The 18,178-nt window shown below is 62.3% G+C and overlaps 1 protein-coding gene across 1 annotated transcript in view; it reads right to left on the bottom strand.

Moving 5' to 3' along the window:
• Positions 1-1,325: 1,325 nt before the first annotated feature.
• LOC102937744 (dedicator of cytokinesis protein 2) overlaps positions 1,326-18,178 on the bottom strand; it is a 326,706-nt gene continuing 309,853 nt past the window's right edge. The window contains 11 exon segments of the mRNA XM_043545086.1: positions 1,326-2,813; positions 2,951-3,084; positions 5,480-5,615; positions 6,099-6,139; positions 6,142-6,187; positions 6,189-6,280; positions 6,657-6,744; positions 8,692-8,829; positions 9,884-9,967; positions 16,996-17,172; positions 17,917-18,003. Of these exon segments, the coding sequence (XP_043401021.1) occupies positions 2,733-2,813; positions 2,951-3,084; positions 5,480-5,615; positions 6,099-6,139; positions 6,142-6,187; positions 6,189-6,280; positions 6,657-6,744; positions 8,692-8,829; positions 9,884-9,967; positions 16,996-17,172; positions 17,917-18,003 (1,104 nt within the window). The 3' untranslated portion in view covers positions 1,326-2,732.

The raw sequence follows: 18,178 nt of genomic DNA, 5'->3' as shown, positions 1-18,178 counted from the left end.
CCATCTTGGGGCTGGGGCACTGACTTTCCACTGTGGCCAGGCGGTGCAGGGGGAGGTAATTTAGGGCTGTTAACCAGGAGTGGGCATAGTGCTAGGACAGAAAGGGGAAAGCCGTGCTCCACCTGAAGGCCTGCCCCCTGCACTGCCCTCATGTGAGGGCTGGGCCTGATACCACACACGTAGCAGCGAGGGCTGTGCCCAGGTCCCAGCACGCAGGGTCCCAGCCAGCTGTGCGGGGGAGTCTGCAAAGGCAGTCCGGTTCTGAGAGGGGAGCCAGGACTCCTGGGGTCTAGCAGTTAGAGCAGTGGGGGAGGGCTGGGCCTTCACCTCCTTGTGTCTCAGGTGGTCTGGCCGGGCCTCCTGGGGGGCGTCTGGCCATAGCAGGATTCTGGGTGGTTGCTGTAGTCGTGCCTGTGTGCACAGCCCCCAGTGTCCCCGCATGGGAGGCTGCAAGGGCTGTAGAGGGAATTGCTGGGCCTGGGTGTGGGAGCAGATCCCCCCCGGTGCCCTATGGCTACCCCAGGAAGTCTGGACTCCAGCTGGCCCGAGCTCCTGGGGTGGTCCCTGGCCACTTGCGCTTTGGGGGCATGACAGCGAATCTTGTGCCCCTGCCCAGCTGGCCTCAGGGACGCCGTGCCTTTCTGAGCCAGGCATCGTTCCCCGGGCTGCTGGGCTTGGGCCCCCCACCCCCAAGCCCCTACCTCCAGGGTACCCCACCCCCCTCTGCCTGCCTTGCCCTCCACAGCACACCCCTCCAATCACCCCTTCCCCTCCAGTGCACCCTTTCCCCCACGGCCTTTTAGTCCAGAGGTGGGCAAACTGTGGCCCATGGGCCACATCCGGCCCACGGGACTCTCCTGTTGCTGCCTGTCCTGCCACTCTGAGCGGCATGGTAAGGGGGTGAGGGGAGGGAGGGGTTGGATAAGGGGCAGGAGGTCCTGGGGGGTAGGCAGGGGGCGGTTGGATGGGGTGGAGGTTCGGAGTGGGGACGGTGGTCAGGAGACAGGGAGCAGGAGCGGTTGGCTAGGGGGTGAATTCCCAGGACATGGCAATCAAGGGATAAGGATTGGGGGGGGTTCTGAGGGGGCAGTCAGAGGTGGGAAGTGAGAGGGGGCAGGGCCAGGCTGTCTGGGGAGGCACAGCCTTCCCTACCTGCCCCTCCATACTGTTTTGCACCCTGATGTGGCCCTCAGGCCAAAAAATTTGCAACCCCCCCCCCCTCCCCCCCGCATTTTAGTCTGTTTTGTTCTTAGGAATTTGCCTTCACTCTCCCCCGCCGCTCGCCTGAGGGCAGGAGCTGGGCATGGACGTGCAGAGGCGTGGGCTGGAGGCTTTAGTCTCTTTATTGGCAGGCATCCCATGGCCCCAAGAACACGAAACCCAGCAGTGCGGAGGGGACGCGCTGGGAAAGCAGCGGGGCCTGGCTAGCTTGCGGTGGGTGAGGAGCTGCTGTGAGGAACGTGGGCAGATCACAAATCCTGGGGCTGCCCCCGCCCCGAGGGCGGCTAGGCTGGTGCGGCGCCCATGGTGGGGACACACAGGGCTGTCTGGCTGTCTCGTCATGCTGCAGCCTGGTGGGGGTCCCGAGTGCAGCACGCAGCAGCCCGGCTCCTGCTGCTGCCCCACTCTGGGGCTGGGGTCAGCAGCCGGCCCCCGCGGTGCTGAACAGCCGTGGATGCTCACACCAAATGCCAGGCCTGGGGCCTAGGCCTCAGCGTTGAGTCCAGTGCGGGGGGGGCACCCTGCAGTCAGGGGGGCCTGCTGGGCCCAGGTGATGGGAAATGGCCTTAGATGACCTGAGCTGTGATTGCTGCGGAAGGGCCCCAGTGGTGATGCAGGCAGCTGACTGCACCGCAGCTCGAGTGGCGATCGCAACAGCCGGGAGCAGCTGGTGGCTGATACAGAGCCTATTCCAGCGCTGCTCTGTGACCAGCCGGGGGCGGGGGGCATACAGGTGCTCAGGGGCCGTCCACCTCCAGCCCCACCCCAGGGCTCAGGACCTGTTCAAACTGTCCTGTAACAAGGGGCTGACCCGCTGGGGATTGTTCTTGCCGAATGAGGGCACTAAGAGTCTATCGAACATTAACGGGGCTGCAACTGGGGGAGCAGAGCCCCCGTTCTCCCAGCCGCACAGCAAACGGACAGGCCGTAGAACTAAATAGGGGCAATTCAAAGGAAATATTTTCCCCAGGCAGCATGGCATTCACCTGTGGCACTCACTGCCCCAGGATGGCTATGGGGCTGGGCCTTTACACAGAGAACGAGACTAACCAGAACACAAATAGTTCATGGGAAAAGGAGAGTCTGGGAAGGGAGCCAGAGCCCTGCTTCAGGGCTGCAGCTGCCCTCTAACTCCTGGGGCAGCCTGTCATGGGCAGATTTGCTGGTTGCAATGTTTCCTACACCTTCCCTCAGAGGGAGCAGATGGGCCCCAGGCCTGCCCTAGGCTTGGTGCCTCCTGTGAGAGGCAAGCTGAGCAATCTGGGGCTTCTGCAGCTCCAAGCACACAGGAACTGGGGCGGGGGTGTGTGTGTGTGGTATGCTCAGGCTGCCATAGGGAAGATGAATGAGCCTGGACCAGGGCTCAGCCAGCGCGTGCCGGGGAGCAGGACAAGAGCTATGGAGGGTACAGAGCGGTGGCAGCCAGACCAAGCAGCCAGCAACTGCCTTCATCAGCAAAGTCATCCTCCTGAGCGGGACAGGAGGGGGCTGGTCATGGCCAGTGGGGCAGCTCAGGTCTGGGTCATGCGCTTGGATTTGGGGGGCGGTGGGGGCGGTGATTTCAGTCCTTTACTTCCATCCACTGTCAGCTGCTAAAACAAAAAGGAACAAGTGTTAGTGAGTGGCTCTGGGGGGCTGGGCCCTGCACCCCAGGTGGCTCTGGGGGGCTGGGCCCTGCCCCTCCAACATGGCTCTGGGGAGATCCTACAGCCCAGGCCCTGCCCAGTACCTTCCCACTGTTGGGCCCGGTGCTCTGCTCCATGAAGGTCTCGTACACGCTGGAGCTGATTTTGCGGGGCAGCGGGGGGGCCTTGCTGGCGCTCTTCACCTGCCCTGCGAAGCCACGGGGGGACCCTGCCGTCCCTGCACACAGAGAGGAGGACACAGCGCTGAGCCCTTCCTGGCCATGCGCAGCTGGAGGCAAAGCCGGCGCTACCCCCATGCCCTTGTGGTGCCAGCTCCATGGCTGGGCACATAGGGGCCGTGAAGGAGTCAGCAGCCCCCCACGAGAGCCGAGCCGGGCAGGGACCAGCCGCTCCCCGTACGGCCTCTGGGTTCCGGACTGTCTGGCCGCACGGATCCTGTCCTTGGTTCGTGTTGGCCCCACAGGTAGGAGAGCAGCACAGGGCACTGGGGCGGCGCCCATGCCCGGCCTGTCCTCCCCTTCCCCCCAGCCTGAAGGCATAAAATAGCCCCTCAGGCCCTTTGCCCCGGCCAAATCCCAGAGTTAAAGGGGGGCAGGGGAGGGTGGGGCGAGGGCTCCACGTGGCCAGGGCACGCCCAAGAGCCCCAGGCACTGTATGGCGAGTGACCGGCCTGTGTCCTTGTGGGCCCCAGCCGCTCCCTCAGTGCTGGAGCTGCAGCTGGCGGGAGGTCGCAGGCCAGCTGTTCCCCAGCAGGCAGCCCTGCCAGGAGCCCCCGCTACAGAGCAGCTCCGGGCACCACGTGGCGCCGAGCCAGGGCACTGCTCTGACAAGCCGCAGCGGTGCCAGGAGCCCCAGCTACAGAGCGGGGCTGGGCATCAGATGGCGCCGAGCCAGGGCACTGCTCCCACAAGCCGCAGCGGTGCCAGGAGCCCCAGCTACAGAGTGGCGGCGGGCACCACATGGCGCCGAGCCAGGGCACTGCTCTGACAAACTGCAGCGGTGCCAGGAGCCCCAGCTACAGAGCGGTGCCGGGCACCATGTGGCGCCGAGCCAGGGCACTGCTCCCACAAGCCGCAGCGGTGCAGGGCACCACGTGGCACCGAGCCAGGGCACTGCTCCCACAAGCCGCAGCGGTGCCTGGGCCCCAGCAGAGCGAGCGCTCGTGGGACAGCTGCCCCAGTGCCCCTGAACAGACGTTGCACAGGCAGGGCCCCGGCGAGCCCGGTGCACAGAGGTGACCAGCCCCGCAGACGTAGGCCTCGGTGCTGATGACCAGGGTCGCACAGTGGAGGAGCGGCTCACCAGGGCATGACGCGTGGGCTGGGGCTACACAGAGGGGTCCCCCCAGAGACTCTCCATGGTTAGTCTGCAGCCCCCCTCTCACGGCATGCTCGGACAGAGAACGCCTTCACAAGGCCCTGCTCAAAGCCTGGACGACAGGGACCTTCACCCAGACAATAGTGGCTCTCAGGCTGCCAGGGAGGGGGCGGCCCAGCAACTTCTGGCATCAACAAGAATCCGATTTGCATATCTGGGGCAAATCCGCCCCCACTGGGACCGGGACCAACCCAGACAATCACCGAGCTGCTGTCTACTGGCTCAACAGACGGGCGTGGCCCGGACACCCCCCCACCCGAGCTCCCCTGGTGCCTCTCAGCCCCGACACCGCAGCCCCCTCAATCCCAGCCCTGGTTGTATGTACCTGCCGCGCTGGGGGAGGGGACGGGGGTGTCTGTACCTGCCGCGCTGGGGGGGGGGGAGGGGGGTGTCTGTACCTGCCGCGCTGGGGGGAGGGGAGGGGGGTTGTCTGTACCTGCCGCGCTGGGGAGGGGAAGGGGGCTTGTCTGTACCTGCCGGCTGGGGGGAGGGGAGGGGGGTGTCTGTACCTGCCGCGCTGGGGGAGGGGAAGGGGGTGTCTGTACCTGCCGCGCTGGGGGGAGGGGAGGGGGGTGTCTGTACCTGCCGCGCTGGGGGGAGGGGAGGGGGGTGTCTGTACCTGCCGCGCTGGGGGAGGGGAAGGGGGTGTCTGTACCTGCCGCCGCTGGGGGAGGGAAGGGGGGTGTCTGTACCTGCCGCGGCTGGGGGGAGGGGAGGGGGGTGTCTGTACCTGCCGCGCTGGGGAGGGGAGGGGGGTGTCTGTACCTGCCGCGCTGGGGGAGGGAAGGGGTGTCTGTACCTGCCGCGCTGGGGGGAGGGGAAGGGGGTGTCTGTACCTGCCGCGCTGGGGGGAGGGGAAGGGGGTGTCTGTACCTGCCGCGCTGGGGGAGGGGAGGGAGTGTCTGTACCTGCCGCGCTGGGGGGTGGGGAAGGGGGGTGTCTGTACCTGCCGCGCTGGGGAGGGGAAGGGGGTGTCTCTGTACCTGCCGCGCTGGGGGAGGGGAGGGGGGTGTCTGTACCTGCCGCGCTGGGGGAGGGGATAAGGGGGGTGTCCTGTACCTGCCGCGCTGGGGGAGGGGAGGGAGTGTCTGTACCTGCCGCGCTGGGGGGAGGGGAGGGGGTGTCTGTACCTGCCGTGCTGGGGGAGGGGAGGGGGGTGTCTGTACCTGCCGCGCTGGGGGGAGGGGAAGGGGGTGTCTGTATCTGCTGTGCGGGGAGGGGAGGGGGCACCACACCTGCCACACTGCAGGGATGCCTGTACCTGCCGCGCTGCGGGGGCAGTGCTGGCTCTCTCTCCGGCGGTGGCTGTTCCCCTCGGCTCCAGCCAGGCAGCTCTCCAGTCATGTTCCGGGAGAGTCTCCACTTCTCCTCCTGGGGGACCAAGGGGCAGCAGCTCAGGTCCCCAGCCCTGGGCTCCAGGTCCTGGGTCAGCAGCCACCACGCCGCTCCCAGGTAGCTAAAGGGCCAGCAGGCCGAGCTGGGGCCAGCCGGGGGGGAGCAGGACACGGCATTGGGCACAGGGGTTGCCGCACAAGCTGAGTAGGGAAATAACATGAATCCTCTAGCTCTTTCCCCCTCTCACAGATGGGAAACTGAGGCACGGAGGGGCTGGGCCTCACCCAGCAGCTGAGCTGGGAATAGACCCCAGGGCTCTGTGTGGCAGGCCAGGCCACACAGGCTGCTCTCACCTAGGCAGGCCTCACCTAGGCATATCCCAGCCCCGCGTGCTCTGGCCCCTGACCAGGGCAGCGGGGCACCGCAGCTCACAGTGTGCGAGGGCGCAGGCCCGGCAGGGGGCACGGGCTGGGGCGGTGCACACAAAGGGGACACGGCTCACGCTGGGGGCAGCGTTACCTTGGGCTCCGGGGGCTCCAAGGTGGACTGGCGCTGCTCTGCCGCCGGTACCCAAAGAAGGTGCTGCCCCGATTCTCCCGGCGCTCGCTTCTTTCCGCTCCTCGGCCTCGGGGGATGCTCAGGAGCAGAGAGCACCGACTTCCTGGAGGGAGGGGGCTCGTGCTGCAGACACCCAGGGGAGCCTGTGAGAGCAGGGTGGGGGCAGCCATGGGGGACAGGTTGGCAGTGTAGAGTGGAAAGGGGAGGCTGAGCGGGGAAGGGAGGGAAGGACCGGGGAGGAGAGGGCAGCGAGGCAGCTGGGGCTGGGGCAGCAAGGCATTGGTGGGGGTGGGGCGAGGCAGCGTGGGGCTATGAGGAGAGGAGGGCAGCGGCTGGGGGGAGACCAGGCAGAGTCTGGGGGGGGGGGGAGGGGAGGGGATGGCAGTGGCTGGGGGGGATGGGCAGCGAGGCAGGGTCAGGCTGTGGGGGACGGCAGTCCCGGGGGGGGGGGGGCAGGGGGGCAGCCAGTGGCTGTAGAGGGAGGGCAGAGCAGGGCTGCTCCCTGGCTCCAGGACTCACTGTCTCGATGCTGGCGGCTGGGCTGTTCTGTCTCCGGGCCCCACACCTTGGAGTGGGGGCGGCCTCCGCGCCTCTCCTCCAGGAAGGGCTGCGAGCACAGGGAGCCGGGGGGCCAGGGCTGAGCTTCTCTCCCCAGCTCCAGCCAGGTCTGTAGCCCTCTCCCCCATGGGGCAGCTCCGCCCCCCACCCCACCCCACCCCCAGGCAGCAGGGGCACTGGAGCGCTGGGGCCACAGAGAGCGCCCAGAGGGGGGGTGGGGGCTTCACGGGGGGGCTGGGGCTGGCTCAGCGCTCACCGAGGCCTGCGCCAGGGGAGGCTGAGCAGGGCGCAGGGAGTGGGACGGGGCCGCTTGCCCAGAGGCAGGAGCGGAGGAAGAAGGGAGCCCCAGGGACCCTGGCCCCAGGTGGGCAGCACAGACAGGTCACTAGGAGCAGCGGGCAAAGAGCAATCACCACCCCGCCCTGCCGCCGGCTCCCCGAGGAGCATGAGAAGGCGCCGGCCTGGACTGGCCCAGAGGCCCGTCCTGGAGACTGGCCAGCAGCAGCCCTGCCACAGGGAGAGCAGGTTAACCTGCCCCTCCCGACCCCCCAGCCGGAGGCCGGGCTCATGCCCGCGGTTCTAGCCCTGCCACACTCGGGTTACTCAGTATTTACTGTGCCAGCTGTGGATGGTCTCGTTCAAAGGGGCTGGTCCCACGCTGAACCCTGCTGAGTTCTGGGCCTCAGCAACAGCTTGTGGCCATGAATTCCACAGGCTAACCACGAGCCATATGAAACACTGGTTACTTTTTCCAATTTTCCTGCTGAGTTGCACGGACTGCCTCCCACATCCATGCGCTGGGAGACAGGGAACACGGGGCTCTGCTGCCCCTTCTCCATCCCTAGCCTCAGCCATCCCCACGCATCTGTCTGCTCTCGAAGGGAACAACCCCGCAGCCTGGGCAATCCCTCAGAGGAGACCTTCTCCAGGGTCTGATTGCCCTCGCCGGCCATCTGTGAGCCATCTGCTCTGTGCTGTCCTGTGGGAGCCGGGGGCCAGGGACCATGCCCCCTGTCTATAGGGCAGCATTAGACTGTTCCCTGCATTATTCCCCTTCCTGTCCAGCAGCTCGGCAACTCGTTTGCTTTTCTGGCATCAGCTGCCCATTGTGTCGAGGTCACACTGAGCTGCCCAGCGATGCTGGGTCCGTTTGCTGAGTGGATACTGTTAAATTGGGCCTGCCAGTGTGCTTCCCGGGGTCAGTCCCTCAAATTCCTCACGGGCTCCTCTGGGCTCAGCTCCTCTCAATACCTTTGTGCCATCGCAGATTCACACGTCCCTTTTCCAGCTTGTTAATAAATATCTGAAAAACCCCAGTCTGCCCTGGGGCCTGCTGACCCTTCGCTCTGACGAAACGGACCATCAATCCCTGCTCTGTTCTGAGCCTTCTGCTCCAGGGCAGAGCTTCGCCCTCACCCCACAGCGACTGGTCCCTCACCAGCCTCCTGTGAGAGGGTTTGCCAAGGGCATTCAAAGGGCAGCTGCTGGGAGACGGCCAGGTACAGAGATGCCGAAAGATCTCGCTCTGCGGCTGCCGAGCCCCTCTTGGAGTGAGATCCAGGCGTTTTATTGTTTGGCTGCTGGCACCTTCCTTGGTGCAGGACTCCGGCTCATGGGCTTGCGGGCACCCAGCCCACCCAGCGCCAGTTAACAGCAAGTCACAACCTGGCTGATTTTGGGTGCGGGAAGGGGGCTTTGCTGGCAGCTCAGCTGCTGCATGAAACGGCTCCCAGCTCCTGGACGGGCCTTCTGGGCTCAGCCACTCGCTGGCTGCCTTTTATGTTTGCCTTTGGCTCATCAGCCCTGCTCCAGCCCTGGGGTGCCAGCACCACCCCATTCCCTGGCAGGCCCTGTCCCCCTCCCTGGGACACAGAGAAACCATTCGGCTTCTCAGCAACGTCCACCTCCTTAGCACCCCCACCCTAATGGGCAGCCCCGCTGACCCCCCCCCGCCTGCCCCCCGCCCTCGCCCACCCCATGCCCACCCGGCACTCACCAGCTCCCGCAGGCCATACTGGCTCTCCACCTTGGCTCGCAGCTGCACGAAGCACTGCTCCATGCGCTCGTGGAAGGGCCTGAGGTCCTCGGTCACCTTCCTGCCGTGGATCCGGATCCCCTCTGCCAAGAGCGGAATCTGCCGGGACACAGGCCCCGTGCCAGTGCCCGCAGGACGTCAAGGGCCTTGGCTCACACAACCCAGCAGCGACAGCGCTTGGGGGGGGGGGCGCAAACTTTTGGCCCGAGGGCCACATCGAGGGTGCGAAACAGTATGGAGGGCTGGGTAGGGAAGTCTGTGCCCCCCCAAACAGCCTGGCCCCGCCCCTATCCGGCCCTCTCCCACTTCCCGCCCCGTGACTGCCCCCCTCAGAACCCCGACCTATCCAACCCCCCCTGCTCCTTGTCCCCTAACCACACCCGGGACCCCACCCCTATCCAACCCCACTGCTCCTGTCCCCTGACTGCCCCAACCCCGATCCACACCCCTGCCCCCAGACAGGCTCCCCGGGACTCCCACGCCTACCCAACCCCCTGTTCCCCATCCCCTGACCACCCCCCCGAACCTCTGCCCCATCCAACCGCCCCTGCTCCCTATCCCTGACTATCCCCCCAGAACCTCTGCCCCATCCAACTCCCCTGCCCCCTTACTGCCCCCCTGGGACCCTCTGACCCTTATTTCCCACCCACCCCCCCATGCTACTCAGAGCAGCAAGAGCTGGCAGCCACGCTGCCCGGCAGAAGCGTCGGCCCAGAGTGCTGGCGGCGCAGCGCACTGAGCTGCGGGGGAGGAGAGACAGTGGGGAGGGGCAGGGTAGCCTCCCTGGCTGGGAGCTCAGGGGCCGGGCAGGACGGTCCCGTGGGCCGAATGTGGCCCACAGGCCGTAGTTTGCCCACTTCTGCGCTACAGGGACAAGGGTCCCTAGATGGAGGGCTGGGAGGCAATGGGAGCAGGGCAGCACCCACTCGGGGTGGCGGGGCTGAGGGGATCAGTGCCCGGTGCCAGAATGGGCTGCAGCATGCCCAGGGCAAAGGGCTCAGGAGAAGATCCCCCATCTGGGGAACTCTAAGGATCCTCCAATGTTCTCCCTGGAGCAGCTGCTGAGTGGGCTCCTGGCTGCAGGAGGCTGGGACAGAAACACTCGCAGGAAGCCCTGGGACGCTGGGGAGCCCTGCACCACGAGGGGAGCTACCTGCCAGGCGATCAGATCCTGCAGCTTCTCAATACTGGCCCGGTCCTCGGGGTGCTCCGTCAGGTAGGCCTCCTGGAAAAATGCCTGCAACAGCAAACCCGCCTCAGCTCCTACCCCGGCCTGGCTCAGCACATGGCCTCAGCCCCCGGCAGGGTGGAGCTGAGCATGGAACAGACACAACGTCTCACTCCCGACCCACACCTCTGGCTGTGTGAGCCCTGGGATCCCTCTTCTGCTCTCTGCCGGTGCCCCTCACTCCCGACCTGCAGCCCCTGCTACTCCAGCCCTAACCACCAAGCTCTGCTGGTGCCCTCACTCCCGACCCACAGTCCCCATCTATCCATAAAAAGTATAGACTGAATGAATTGACTACAAGGTGGATCGAAAGCTGGCTAGATCGTCGGGCTCAAGGGGTAGTGATCAACGGCTCGATGTCTAGTTGGCAGCCGGTATCAAGCGGAGTATCCCAAGGGTCGGTCCTGGGGCCGGTTTTGTTCAACATCTTCATTAATGATCTGGCTGATGGGATCAATTGCACCCTCAGCAAGTTTCTGGATGACACTAAGCTTGAGGGAGAGGTAGATACACTGGAGGGTAGGGATAGGGTCCAGAGTGACCTAGACAAATTGGAGGATTGGGCCAAAAGAAATCTGATGAGGTTCAACAAGGACAAGTGCAGAGTCCTGCACTTAGGACGGAAGAATCCCATGCACTGCTTCAGACTAGGGACCGAGTGGCTCGGCAGCAGTTCTGCAGAAAAGGACCTCGGGGTTACAGCGGACGACAAACTGGATATGAGTCAACAGTGTGCCCTTGTTGCCAAGAAGGCCAATGGCACATTGGGCTGCATTAGTCGGAGCATCGCCAGCAGATCGAGGGACGTGATTATTCTCCTCTATTTGGCACTGGTGAGGCCACATCTGCAGTACTGTGTCCAGTTTTGGGCCCCCCACTACAGAAAGGATGTGGACAAATTGGAGAGAGTCCAGTGGAGGACAACGAAAATGATTGGGGGCTGGGGCACACGACTTACGAGGAGAGGATGAGGGAACTGGGATTATTTAGTCTGCAGAAGAGAAAAGTGAGGGGGGATTTAATAGCAGCCTTCAACTACTTGAAGGGGGTTCCAAAGAGGATGAAGCTCGGCTGTTCTCAGTGGTGGCAGATGACAGAACAAGGAGTAATGGTCTCAAGTTGCAGTGGGGGAGGTCTAGGTTGGTGTGACAAAGCGGGACTGTTCTTAATGTTTCCTCTGAATATTGTGGGGGTGCCTCAGTTTCCCCTAGGCAGTTCTTAAGTATCTAGGGGGTGGGATAAGGGTGTATGATCGTTGCAGAGCCCTAGAGAGCAGGTGTGTGCAGGGGTCTGGACACAGAGAATGGCCAACACCCTGTTTCCTGGCAAGTGATGGCCTGGGCCCTTCCCCCCTGCAAGGTGAGAACTAAAGGGTTGGAGAACAAAGGAATCCGGTGACCTCCTGGCCCGGGAAAGGGACAAAGCCCAGAGGAGGGGGGGCGGGAGGGAGTTTCAGTTTGGGGCTGACTGGGGACATGGAGTGAAGTGAAGATGGCGTTGTCTGGCTCACTGCCCCCCAAAATGGACCCAGCTGAGGGGTCCTGTTCTCTGCACCTACAAGCTCTGTGTTAGACCATGTTCCTGTCGTCTAATAAACCTCTGTTTTACTGGCTGGCTGAGAGTCACGTTTGACTGCAAAGTTGGGGGGCAGGACCCTCTGGCTTCCCCAGGACCCTGCCTGGGCAGACTCGCTGTGGGAAGCGCATGGAGGGGCAGAGGATGCTGAATGCTCCGAGGTCAGACCCAGGAAGGTGGAAGTTGTGTGAGCTGTGTGTCCTGAAGACAGGCTGCTCACAGAAAGGAGACTTCCCCGGAGTCCTGACTGGCTTCGTAGGGAGCAGTTCCAGAGCATCACCCGGGGACTCCGTGACAACTGGTGGCAGAGGTGGGATGTACTGCACCCCGTGGATGGCGCTTCCTGCAGTAAGTGACCGGGGAGCAGTAAAACGAAGGGGGATTGATGAGGACCAGGCGTGCTGAAGGCTCAGAGAGGAGTGGTTTCGGGGGGGTGGTTAACCCCTGGGAGTGTGTGACCAGCGAGAAGGACTGTGCAGTAATGGGGTCCCCCGGGGACTGCGGGGAGCAGTCTCAGGGGCGGAGGAGCCTGCGGCTTGGCCCTGGGAGAGAGAAGGACTTTTGCAGTAACAGGGTTCCCCTGGGGATTGCAGCGAGCGGTCCCGGGGCGGAGGAGTCTGCAGCTCGACTCTGGCAAAGAGGTGGTGACCTCGAGAAGGGCTGGCACACTAGGGGTTCTCCCTGGAAACCATGGGGAGCTGAGAGCACACAGGCCTGTGAGTCCACAACAACTTGGGAAGAGCGGAGTGACGGCCTGTCACCGTCTCCTTAAGAAGGACATTGTAACCCTGTGCAGAAAGAGAGGGTTGAGCATTGGAAAGTTCACCAAAGCAGAGTTAATCGAGCAGCTGGAGGAGGATGACCGCCCTAAGGAACAGATTCCTGACCCCAAATGGAGCTATAGCAGGATCTGGGAGCAGCTGGAGTGGTAGCCAGGCATCGCCAAGCCTTCTGTCCCCGACCAGACGGGGATCTTCACGATTGGGTTCCCCATCGGGGGATTGGAGACGGACGGGATTGGAGCTGAGTCCGAGAGAGCAAGAGGACTGTGAGAGACAGCGAGAGCCCTAGAAAGAGCTGCAGAAGCAGCAGCAGCATGAACTGGCGATGGTGGAGCGGAGAGGCCTAGGGGACCCCCCAGGGGTGAGTGGGGATAGACCCCGGGGGGCCAGTTCCGCAGGGAACCTCGAGACTAAATTGCTGCCCCTGGTTAAGGAGGGGGGGATGTGGATGCCCACCTCACTGCCTTTGAGCAGGCTGGAGATTTGAACCAGGGGGACCCTGCGGAAAAGCCCCGGTGTCTAGCTCCCTTGCTGGGTCCCAAGGCCATAGACTCCGTCAGCCAGATGGGTGGGGAGGTGGACAGGCTCCCACTCCTGACCCCAACCTATATGTCTGTGTGGAGTTTCCTGTGGTCAGGCCCTTCGGACCCCCAGTGGGAGCGGAAGGTGATGGTCAATGGGGAGACATTCCTGGGGTGGGGAGACCCTGGGACAGAGAGAACTGTTGTCAGGCCCTGGGTGGTGCAGCCTCAGATGCTGAGGGGCTGTGTGAGCTAGGTGAGGGTCCCAGGGACGAAGCCCCTCGCCCTGCCTATGGCCCAGATCCCTGTGCAGACCCAGGAGGGGTCGAGCTGGCTGGCCGTTGGGGTGCTCGAGGACCGAAGCTGCGAGACCCTATTGTGGGGTGACTGTGTCTCTTTGGGACAGGATCCAGGCCTTGCTCCTGTAACTGCCAAGGGTTTGAATTTGAACCCAGGGAACCAATCGGTGGAGAGGGGCTCATGCTGGCTCTGATGCAGTGAGGAAAGCAGCAAGCTCACTGCCTACCCCCACTGGGACAGCAAGGGCCGCGCTGAGCACAGTGGGAGCTGAGACCCCAGCTGAGGGGGGGAGACACAGGCAGGGCAGGGGATCTGTGGGGAGTGGCAAGGTGCTTGGTAAGGAAAGTCTGGATGAGCCTAGGCAGCCTTGTGAGCTGATGGCTGTGTCTAGTCAGCAGGGTGGGAAGGCGAGGAGAGTGGAAGATGAGTGTCCCTGGACCTTACCTGTTAGCTGGGTGGAGAATTGTGACAGTGAAGGAAACGTGCCTGTGTCTGTCACAGGTATTGACTTGCCTATGGAGGGAACTACCTGATCTCCAAGCAGTTGTCTGTGACCAGCCTTGTGTGCTGGGACAAGGGGAATGAGATCCCAAGCTGGGTGTCTGGTAAAGGAGAAAGTGTGTCCGGCTCTTCTGTGTCTGTGGAGCAGACAGAAGGGGCCTTTCAGCCTGTGATGGTTGAGGGTCGTGCCGTTGTCTCAGAGTTGGTTCTGGATTCAGCTAGAGCCCAGGAAGGGAAGGGTCCTAAGTTTGTGTCTGCTCGGGAGAATGGCCCTGTAACTAGGTCGCATCCAGTTAGTGTCTATGTAAAATCCCAGAGCCCAGACAATTCTGGTGCTTGTATTTTGCCTGTTGCTAGTGTGTTGTTGGGAAAGGGTGCAGCAACTCTGTCTAATCAGGGTGAGATCCTAGCCAGGGCACAAGGAGCAGCATGAAGGTGTGTGATTGTGTTACCTATGAGGGTGTGGAAACCTGCGCAAGAAGGAAAAGATCCTGAACTTGTGTGTGGCAAAGCGAAGGAGAATGCTTCTAGCCCTTTATCTAGGAAGTCTGTCAGTTGCCTGAAAGGGATTGTGTAGGAATCCGCCGGTGGGCCAGAGGTAATTCTGGATGTAAGGGAGACCCAGAAAGAGCCTGTTGTTGCTCAGGAAAGTGTTCCTCTAGAGCAAGCCCTAGGGAAAGAGGGTAAGAGCAGAATTTCTGTGAAGGGTGAATTGTTGCATAGAAAAGCCCTAGGGAAAGGAATCCTCATGGAGTCTTTGCAAGCAGTTTACTGCAACTGAAGGGTGTGAAAGTGATTTAATCAAGAAAGTTTCAGTTCCTAACAGCAAGAAATTTTCTGTTGTGAATGGATCCACTGACTTTCCTGTTGAAAGACCCAGTGTGGATAGCTTTGAGAAGGTCTCAGATGAAGTGAAAGCTGTTAAGAAAGTTAAACAGTCCTCTAACCAAGTGGCTGTGTTTGGTCAGCTTGTTGGGGAGACAAGGTTGTTGAGAAAGGGATGTCTCCATGCTGGTTCTGTAAGTGAACAGTATGTGACCCAGGTCAAGATGGGGGCCCTTAACCAAGAAAGCCCGAATTGCAGGCCTTCAGACTGGAGCGCTGGGAGAAGACCCGATCCCAGTTTGACCCCCCGGGGGTTTTGGGATGGCAAAAGGGCACGGGCTGCATAAACCTTCCCACATGTGGCATGCGAGTGCTATCGACCACCCCCGACCTAAGGGAGGGCGTGAAACTGGAAGGTCCTGGTGTAACTCCCACCAAGGAACGGGAGAGATGCTGGGGCATCCATGGGAACGTTGGTGGGTTCAAACTTCCCCAGGTCACTGGCTAAAGTGACCCCGCTCAGTTCGGTCTCGAAGGGGGGAGAGATGTGACAAAGCAGGACTGTTCTTAATGTTTCCTCTGAATAGTGTGGGGGTGCCTCAGTGTCCCCTAGGCAGTTCTTAAGAATCTAGGGGGTGGGGTAAGGGTGTATGATCATTGCAGAGCCCTAGAGGGCATGTGTGTGCAGGGGTCTGGACACAGAGGATGGCCGACTCCCTGTTTCCTGGCCACTGATGGCCTGGGCCCTTCCCCCCTGCAAGGTGAGAGCTAAAGGGTTGGAGAACAAAGGAATCCGGTGACCTCCTGGCCCGGGAAAGGGACAAAGCCCAGAGGAGGAGGGGCTGGAGAGAGTTTCAGTTTGGGGCTGGCTGGAGACATGGAGTGAAGGGCAGACGTGGTTGTCTGGTTCACTGCCCCCCAAAATGGACCCAGCTGAGGGGTCCTGTTCTCTGCACCTACAAGCTCTGTTTTAGACCATGTTCCTGTTGTCTAATAAACCTTCTGTTTTACTGGCTGGCTGAGAGTCACGTCTGACTGCGGAGTTGGGGGGCAGGACCCTCTGGCTTCCCCAGGACCCCGTCTGGGTGGACTCGCTGGGGGAAGCGCAGGGAGGGGCAGAGGATGCTGAATGCTCCGAGGTCAGGCCCAGGAAGGTGGAAGCTGTGTGAGCTGTGTGTCCTGCAGACAGGCTGCTCCCAGAAAGGAGACTTCCCCAGAGTCCTGACTGGCTTCATGGGGAGCAGTTCCAGAGCATCGCCCGGGGACTCCGTGACAGTTGGACATTAGGAAAAACTATTTCACTAGGAGGGTGGTGAAGCACTGGAATGGGTTACCATCTGCAGGGGGGAGGGCCAGGCCATCAGTGGCCAGGAAACAGGGAGTCAGCTATTCTCTGTGTCCAGACTCCTGCACACACCTGCCCTCTAGGGCTCTGCAATGATCATACACCCATATCCCATCACCTAGATACTTAAGAACTGCCTAGGGGAAACTGAGGCACCCCCACACTATTCAGAGGAACCATTAAGAACAGTCCCACTTCGTCACACCATCCTTTTTAAGGCCCAGCTTGACAGAGCCCTGGCTGGGATGATTTAGTTGGGGATTGGTCCTGCTTTGAGCAGGGGGTTGGACTAGATGACCTCCTGAGGTCCCTTCCAACCCTGATATTCTATGATTCTATGAGCCGTGGGCTCCCTCCTCTGCTCCCTGCCCCCCAGCTCTGCTGGTGCCCCTCACTCCCAACACGCAGCCCCTGCTACCCCAGCAATGGGTTCCCCACCAACTCTGCTGATGTCCCTCACTCCTGACTTGCAGGCCCCAGCTATGTGAGCCATGGGCTCCCTCCTCTGCTTAGGGTTGCAAACTTTCTAATTGCACAAAACCGAACACCGTTGCTCTGCCCCACCCACTCCATCCCCCCTCCCTCCATCGCTTGCTCTCTCCCACCCTCACTCACTTTCACCCGGCTGGGGCAGGGGTTGGGGTGTGGGAAGGGGTGCAGGCTCTGGACTGTGGGGTGGGGCTGAGGGGTTTGGAGCACAGGAGAGGGCTCCAGCCTGGGGCAGGGGGTTGGGGTGTGGGAGGCAGTGAGGACTTCGGCTGGGGGTGCGTGCTCTGGGGTGGGGCCAGAAACGAGGGATTATGGGTTCAGGAGGGGGCTCAGGCTTTCTTCCCCTAGGCCCTACGCAAATCCCCACCTACCGCCCTAGCCCTGTCTCACCTGCTGATGCTCCTCACTCCCAACCTGCAACCCCCTGGTACCCCAGCCTTGGGCTCCCCCAGCTCGGCTGATGTTCCTAAATCCCCACCTGCCGCCCCAGCCCTGTCTCACCTGCTGATGCTCCTCACTCCCAACCTGCAGCCCCAGCCCTGGGCTCCCCATAGACGATAACTCCTCTGTGATGTTTTACAGTGCTCACTGCATGACTCCAGCTCAGTGGAGGCAGGTGGTGAGGCCCCCTTGTTTGGGGTCAGCCCTGCAGAGCAGCAGGCCTGCTCTCTGCCCCGCCCCGAGCCTCCCAGCTCTCACCGTCTCATACTTGGCGAAGCCACCCATGACGGCCGGGTCCACGATGCCGTTGAGCAGCATGGAGAGCGGGTTGACAGGCAGGCTGGGCTCGCTGTGGTGCCGGTTGATTTCGGTCAGGATTTTCTCATTGGTTTTCTTCATGGTCTCAATGGCATTTTCCAGAGGGCTGATGATGGTCTGGGCCAGGGGAGGGGGGATGTTTAGTGGCTGCAGAGGTCTGGGGGGCCCCCCGGCTTGCCACAATCCCGCCTGAGAACAGGCCACACTGGGCAGGCTGTGATCCCCCACAGGGACCCTACTGCAAACCTCGCCTGCCTGTGTCCAAGCTGCTCCGAGGGTCATGTCTCCAGTTGACACTCCCAACACGCAGGGCGTCTCCAGACTCAGTGAGAGGAGGGATGAGGAGGCCAAGTCCTGGCTGTGCTGCATCCACACCCTGTGGCTGGGGACTTCTGGGCAAGCCAGGCTTTCTTCCCCTAGGCCCTACGCAAGCAGGGCAGGGGCCACCTCTCCCCGCACTAGCGCTGGAGTTCACCAGGCAGCCAGACGGGACTGGCCAGAGAACACTGAATCCAGCTTTAACCAGGTGTGACAAAGAGGGAATGTGGGCCTCAGTTTCCCCCAGACCTTGCATGGCTCCCCAGCGTGGGGTGGGGGGTTAAGTTTGCTCTCAGGATAGACCAAGAGTAAGGAACTGGCTGAAACTGAGCCAGAGCACCAGGGGGTCGGAGAGACAATGCCAGCTCCAGTGACTCCCGGGTCTCCTGCCTCTCAGCCCGGAGCTGAGCAGAGATCCCAGCCGAGAATAAAAGCCGGGGTGGGGGGGACTAAACATCGGAGGAGGGCACCCCCCGCCCGGGGCTTGGCTCAGCACACCCCCGCTTCCCTCCTCCCTCAGCTCCTCCCTTGCCAGGGCCTCACCCTGGTGGTCGCTGTGACCATAAACCAGCGCAGGATGCCAGGCAGCGGATAGGCTGTCACGAAGGTCGTTCTCTCGATCCACATGGTCTGCGGGGGGGAGTGTCAGAGCTCAGTCATCACATGGGCCTGGGCTGACGGAAGCTGAACAGCTCCTCCCACCTGGGAAACCCCCGGCCCCCCAGAGCACAGGGTTCCCCTCAACGCTCCCCCGGACCCCCCAGAGCACAGGACTCCCCTCGACGCTCTCTCACCTTCCCAGAGC

Source organism: Chelonia mydas, chromosome 4 (genome assembly GCF_015237465.2).
Source record: "Chelonia mydas isolate rCheMyd1 chromosome 4, rCheMyd1.pri.v2, whole genome shotgun sequence".
Taxonomy (NCBI): domain Eukaryota; kingdom Metazoa; phylum Chordata; order Testudines; family Cheloniidae; genus Chelonia; species Chelonia mydas.
Note: the sequence above shows the minus strand (reverse complement) of the source record. Positions and strands in the feature narration are given on the sequence as shown.